General features: G+C 39.8%; 1 protein-coding gene across 4 annotated transcripts in view; it reads left to right on the top strand.

Annotated features, from left to right (window-relative positions):
• atp13a3 (ATPase 13A3) overlaps nucleotides 1-6,988 on the top strand; it is a 45,134-nt gene that overhangs the window by 13,137 nt on the left and 25,009 nt on the right. For 3 of the 4 annotated variants that reach the window (XM_013999839.1, XM_013999833.1, XM_013999826.1), the window contains exons 2-5: nucleotides 1,101-1,181; nucleotides 4,218-4,287; nucleotides 4,377-4,550; nucleotides 6,544-6,777. In XM_013999839.1, the coding sequence (XP_013855293.1) occupies nucleotides 4,237-4,287; nucleotides 4,377-4,550; nucleotides 6,544-6,777 (459 nt within the window). In that variant the 5' untranslated portion in view covers nucleotides 1,101-1,181; nucleotides 4,218-4,236. Of the gene's footprint in view, nucleotides 1-1,100; nucleotides 1,182-4,217; nucleotides 4,288-4,376; nucleotides 4,558-6,543; nucleotides 6,778-6,988 lie in introns of those variants that run through there. The other variant, XM_013999847.1, reaches the window with a different exon arrangement.

Raw genomic sequence — 6,988 nt, 5'->3', positions numbered from 1 at the left:
GGGATGCAACTGGTAGCATGACATTTATTAGGAATAAAGACTTCAGAGTTCTGGTGCATTTGTGCGTGCGGGTGTCATATTACAGCTATGCGGTATCTAGTTTATCAGGCAAATTAGCTTCACGCATGAAAGCTGTCTTTGCATGTCACTGAAGAGGTGTATTTTACATTCAGTGAAAATTCAGTGAAAGTTTTTGTTTTTTGTCAGCCAGTGTAAGCGGAGAAATCACCACCCATCACCTGTTATTGAGAAGACTGATCCCACAACAACACCAGCCTGCCCTGCTTGCAGCTCCATTTCCTGCACAGAAAAGGGTCCCCCGTGAAACAGTTTACTGGCGGGCTTGATGTAACGTTCCGAATGTTCAGGCTATTTCAACCGGTATGGCTGTATTCGGAAAATTCATAAAACAGAAATGAAATGAATTAATATACCGCCCAGCTCTAACAAGCAAGAAGACCACCACAAAACTGAATCTTAATTTCTGTCTAGTTAAAAATTTGTTTCTTTTTTATGCAGGATTTCTCTAACAGAAGAAAAAAGGAAAGCGCAAAAAATAATTTGTGAACAAAATATTAACCATTTGGCCATATTAAATGCTGGTGAAGTAAAGTTTGTCATTCTGGCTGTAGGGTAAATTGAATATTATGTTACTTCATCAAAAGACCTTGATTGAGTACTTAATTGTTCTTGAAAGTATGACAAATTAAAGTTTAGGAAGTCCAATATCATAAATTCCCATTATGGCTGGGCTGCACAATATATTGAAAATTTATTGTCATCGTGATAACAGCCTGTGCACTAGGCATATTGCAAAAAAAAACTGTGTAAAGCAAATGTTTATATTTACGTTTTGTCAGCATCAGCCTGATAAACAAAATGGATCCAAGATACCGCAGAAAGACATCAACACTGCATACTCAAGTGTTTGTTCATTTATTGCACGTCATATCGTCAATGCAACATTAAGCACCGTTATGGCACACAGCAGGTTTTCCTGATATTGTACAGCCTTAATTCCCAGTAATTTATAGATACATCTAAATTGTTTGTTTGAAATTTCTCCAATTTTTCCTCTTTTTTTTTTGCCGCCCTTGCAGGGTTCCAGGTTGGTGTTGCGAAAGAGCGAACTACCTGTGGGTAGGTGGACCGCCTGGGGCACTGTGTCCCTGGTTATCAAGGTAGGAGCTGCAGATAAACTGAACACTTCATTAGACAAATATGCGAATCGATTATTTGACATTTTGACATGACCTTTTGCTTTTTACCTAATGATTAATGTGAAACTTGACAAATATGGTGAATAAAGAATAAGAACTTGTTTATACTGTATATGAGAGTAGAGCTGCAGTAATGGAGCAAGTGGACAGTCTAGAAGTTAAAAATATATATATATATATATCTGTTTTCATAAATATTTTGCTCTGGGCTGCTTTTCGTTTTATATTAAAACCCACCTCAGACATTGTTGACCAATCTAAAAGTATACAGTTTATTTAAGAACTTGAGTTTGAACTGTAAATGCTTTGTTAATGTTCATGAAAATGTTGACTTCAGCTGTAGCTCACACTTTAACTGTCCAAACCAGCAAAGTATTCATTAACCACACAAAGTCTTCTCTGTCTGATTTACAGCTGTGGGGAGATTGAGTTGATTTCTCTCTTTTAAGTATTTATTTTCATTTTCTTTTCTCTCTCACTACATTATCTGCAAAAATCTGAAGTCAAATTTTCAAACTATCAACATAGAAAATCTTCAGATTTGTTAGGATATTTAACTTACTGCAAATATTACATTCATTGTCTCGGAGCACCAGTTCTACATGTATGTGAGGAATGTTGATGGGAAAAAAGTTCAGTTTAAAAATGACAATGCCTTTCTTTGAATAAATCGATGAAACTTTTATCTAATGCATGAAATAGTTGTAATCTAAGAAAAAGGGAATCTCAACGCTTGGAAGTTATGCATTAATTGGTTAGTTAATTTATGCTTTAAATATTGCATTTAAATATCTCTATCGTTAAAGAAGTGCAGCTGTTTCTCATCTGATCTAAAGAATGCTTTTATCTTTGCTTTTCTGGCTCATAAGTTAATAAGTAACATATTAGTGAAGGACCTATCATCATGGTCAATCTGACTTGTGAAAGGCCAGTCGGCAACAAAGCTTTAACTTTCTTCTGTTGTCTGTAATCACAAGTTACAACCCTTTATCTGAGTCAACTTGGTTTTTGTAACTACAGCCACTCGATACTTAGAAATTCTGTTTTGTATGGTGCTTTTGTTGCGTTTATTTATTTGTTATTTGTCTGAATCACCATTCCAGGATAGAACTCTTGCCTGTGACTCAGTTAGTTAGTTGTGCACCAGTGTCGGCATTTCCAGTCATTGCAGAAGTTTGGGAGGGAATGTTCTGACTGCGCTGCGCCCACTGCTTAGCACCGTGGGGGCTGGGGGGGGCTGCCATTGGAAAATACAAGGAAGGGCTTGGTCCTTAGCAAAATATCCCACAGTATGCCACAGAAGAATTTCTCCCGGGTGCAGCTGGCTGATAAGATCAGAGTGTGAGGGCAGTGACACAGGATTAGTGGGTGTTCAAGCGGTAGTACGGGACAGTGCAGAGTGGTCCTGTAGGCGCCATAACCCTGGGCTACAATGACTGCCCTCCTCAGAAATTCAAGGTGCTTTGAATGAAAGCTTTGTTAAACAGTTTACTTATCATTTCTGCCTTTTTTGGGTACAGCTCTGAAATGAAAGTTCTTCAACACTGCATATGTAGTTAATGTGAGCTTGGTCTGATTAGGCCTGGTTCACACAGCAAGATAGATGAGCAGATTTTTGGTCAGATTTTGCCCTTCCGACAGTCTTAAAGATGCCCCGATCATCATGATGGCTCTAAAGATAAACTAAGGAGAGATTCCTGCCATGTGTGGTGGACTCAGAGTGATCTAGTTTGCTCAGAGGGATGTTGGGACCACTCCAACCTCAAATTGGGGATATTCAACATGTTTGATTGTCTTGACCCGCTTTCTCAGTGTTTGTGGTGTCCCCCGAGGACAAACCAGCGTGCAACCTGTTGAATGTGACATGTAGCCGATATAGGTCTACAGATACGTGGGCTGGCTGGTATTTATGTATCGGCCGATATGTTCATGTGTTTGGCCGATCCATGCCTTGAGATGATGCAAGGGCATGCATTCTCGCTCCCTTCCTGGAAGAGAGCTGCTGGTAATGAGACTTAGAAAGTGCCAGAAACACAGAGGGGAATCTGAAATACAGAAAACAAAACATTTAAAAATGTTTTTGTTACTTTGTTATATTTGATTTCATAATTACAAGTTGTTGTTGTTTTTTAACCCCAACAACCCACCGAAGCATCAGATCATGGTTCTATGTTCAACTTAGTGCACATCTTACTAGTAAAAGTGACTTAGCATATTGATAAACTTCTTAAATAATGATAATAAAAGTAATTTTCATAAAGTTTTTCAAAAAACACAAACGTAACCAAAAATGTACCATAAAAACAAAAAATGACAAAGTTGATTGTTTTATTTGGTAACATCTCATTGTTCTGTGTTGTTACAGGCTCGTCTTTGTTTTTTCTTTACCCAAACTTTAACATTTTAACTTTGTGAGCCTGTAAAAGCCTCTACTTGCAGGCAGAGCAGAGGGCAGAACTGTTTGCTGCTAATTTGACGCCAACGATACAACAGCTATTTGAAAAATGTTCAGCAGCAGAGAGATGTGCCAACATTTCAGGATGAAACAAGCAGAGACGAGTTTTGTTTAAACTCAGCTAGAATAAAGTAAATGTCCTTTTTGAACAATGAAGGAAGATACCAATGTGGTTTATTTCCTGCTTTTAGGTGTTTTTAAATTTCTCTTTTAAATTTAGAGATTGACTTTATGGAAACTACAAGTATTTTCCCCATGTGTAACTCAATACAATGAAGAACACAGACACATCTGCTGACATTATGTTACAGGTTTAGCAGCAAAGGTAAACAACATGACGTTGTTGTGGACATATTGTTTTTAGGCCAAAAGGAAAAGCGGAACGCCACAAGTTTAAAGGCTGTTTTTGCATCAAAGCAGCTGATAACACTAATGTCTTTTCAGCTTGTATTGTTGAGACTTTATATGAAAATTGATATTTGTTGCGCACAAAAAAAGTCTTGTGTATTTAGTGTTCAAGTTCCAGTTCTGTTTGTTTCCAGTGGATAACTATTCTGCAACATGGAGAAGGAAGATCTGAAAATTCTCAACAAGGGGGAGGAGGAGGAGATGGTATGCCTGTTTTTGTTTGTCATAAGTTCAGATATGAAAGTTTTCCAAGACGTCACATCAAATGATTTATTTTTTTACCTGTCCTCCAGGAGCTGCAGGGCTACCGTCTGTGTCGGTGGCGCCTCGCCCTCGTGGGCTTTGGTGTGCTCTGTACAGGGGGCTTCCTCCTCTTGCTGCTCTATTGGATGCCAGAATGGTGTGTCAAGTCCACCTGCACCCGTACCACAGCCCGTGACGCCGAAGTGGTGTTGCTGCGATCTACGGTAGGAAGTGAGCTGATTTTGTGTGGTTTTTCCTGTCCTTTTCATGTTCTTTTTCAAAAGGCTGCGCCTCTGTTTGTTCAGCTGAAAGACTTGTCAACAAATAATGATACTGCTCGTTATGAGGTCATTTGTTTTTCATTTTAAAAATGGATAAAATGAAAAAAATGATGTTTATTTTTTTTTTCAATTTGTGTTTTGTTAGCCTGGGAAAAACCAGACCCTGTCCTTCACTTTGCTTCGTATGAGGGTCTGGACTCGCGGCTAAAGAGAAGGGATTCTTGCTGGAGGCGTGGCCTCTGCTGAAATGTGTTTGTGTTGTTGCTGTGAAGGAGGCTAAGCTACAAAGCTAACCGGAAATTGCGTGCGCTGTAAACAACCCTACTGAGAGGAGAAAAGTACCGAGCCAAACGAGACGACTGTAATGAGAGCTGCTGCTTTGTCAGACACATTTAATTTAATTTGGAAGCCTTATCAACATAGACTGGCTTCATTCACTTCCTCTACTGCCGTATGCTAAAATAACTAGCAGACACTGTGCAGAAAATCAACGTTCTGTTCTCTGATTGGTTCAGCTAAAAATCTGCCAGCGAAATCCTTGTCTGTGGGAGAAATCCCAGACGGAGCAGTGAAGGAAGGGAAACTAGAATTGAGCAGAACTGAGTAGGAAGGCAAGGGCCAGGCTAGCGTTTTTATACTCAAAAAACAGAAAAACTGTCTGTCTTTTCTTTTTTTTTTTTCAATTCAATTTAAACTCAATCAACACTTGTTGATCCCACAGGAAAAGTAAATGTTGTAGTAACTCCTTTAACTAAAGACTTATTGTAGATGCTGATGGCTGTGGGCAGGAAAGATCTTCTGTAGTGGTCTGTATTACAACCAAATTGAAGAAGCCTCCGACTGAAGACACTGTTTTTCTACAGCAGAGTATCTTCAGTTGAAGAGGAGGGTCAGGGTTGTCCACAATGTTCYTGATTTTATGTAAAATCCTTCTTTGCACCATCCAGAGGTTCCACAATCGTCCCCAGAACAGAACCAGCCTTCTTTATCAGGTTGTTTAGCCTTTTTAGGTCCCTGGCTCTGATGCTGCTGCCCCAACAGATGACAACAGAAGAGATGACACACTCAACAACAGACTTGTAGAAGATTTTTCTTCTGTTTTTGTAGTATAAAACGACAATAGAATATCCATTATTTTTTTCCAACATGTTTTTAAAATGAAAAACGAATGACCAAAAAGTACACACTACGAAAAAATGTCCATCTAACAAAGTTTTACAGTCTTGTTTCCAACCAAAACATGTTTTTGATCTTGTTTTCAGACTGATATACTAAACAAGAGCAGACTATTAGATTATTAATCTTCTTATCTTGGGGTGGCCGTGGCAGAGTGGTTAGGGGAGTTGTCCTGGAGCCGGAAGGTCACCGGTTCGATCCCCAGTCCAGCTGTCTCAGTTATTGTGTCCTTTGGCAAGATACTTCACCCCTAATGCCTCTGATGTGTGTCTCATCAGTGTATGAATGTGACTAGCACTGATTAGTCTCCATAGTTGATTGTACATGTTAGCTTTGTAGGAGATCTGGTAGAGTGCTGTGTGAATGGGTAAATGAGGACACAGATTGTAGTGTGAAGCGCTTTGAGTGTCCTGGTTGGGTAGAAAGGCATTATACAAGTACAGTCCATTTACCATTTATCCTGGACATTTTCTTTTTCACGATGTCTTTCCAAGTGCAATTGTCTCATTCCACCGTCAAGATTATTTCACTTTGAGTCTGAACCCTTTCAAATTAAGTGAAATAATCTGCCAGGGCATAAAGACAATTCAGAGTACCCCAAGTCACCCCACTGTGAGGATTTCTTGGTGAATTTCATTAAAAGCAAAAAGTTCATCTAATTAAAATTCTTAGAAGTTGAGACGGTTTCATCTGTGTTGGTTTTGTGGTTTCTGACTTGAAGCTTCTGTAAAACACTGTTTTGCTCGTGTTTGTTGACTAGGATGAGTTCCGGCGCTGGTTTTTGGCCAGGGTACGAGTGATGCTTGCACCGGGCAGCAACCCCTTCCACAGCCTGGAGACCCAGACCACCTCCCCCTCCTCCCCCGCCTCCCACTGCTGCACCTTTTCCAACTCTGCCTCCCCCTCTCTGGCCAACGGACACACTCCTCACCCCTCCGATGGCGGCCCTGCTCAGGAGCTCATTGCAAGATATTCTGACTACCAGCCCACACAGGTAGCTAGAACGCTAATCTACACAACAGACTGTTGAATACTCTCAGAATACAGTGGTTTGCAAAAGTATTCATACCCCTTGAACTTTTCCATATTTTGTCACATTACAACCACAAACATAAATATATTTCACTGGAATTTAATGTATAGGCCGCAGTTCGATGATCGATTTTGTCATCGTTTCATCGGATCTGCGACCGTATGTCTTGGAC

Source organism: Austrofundulus limnaeus, unplaced genomic scaffold (genome assembly GCF_001266775.1).
Source record: "Austrofundulus limnaeus strain Quisiro unplaced genomic scaffold, Austrofundulus_limnaeus-1.0 Scaffold8, whole genome shotgun sequence".
NCBI classification, from domain to species: Eukaryota; Metazoa; Chordata; class Actinopteri; order Cyprinodontiformes; family Rivulidae; genus Austrofundulus; species Austrofundulus limnaeus.
The sequence above is the reverse complement of the archived record's forward strand: the minus strand, read 5'-3'. Positions and strand labels throughout refer to the sequence as shown.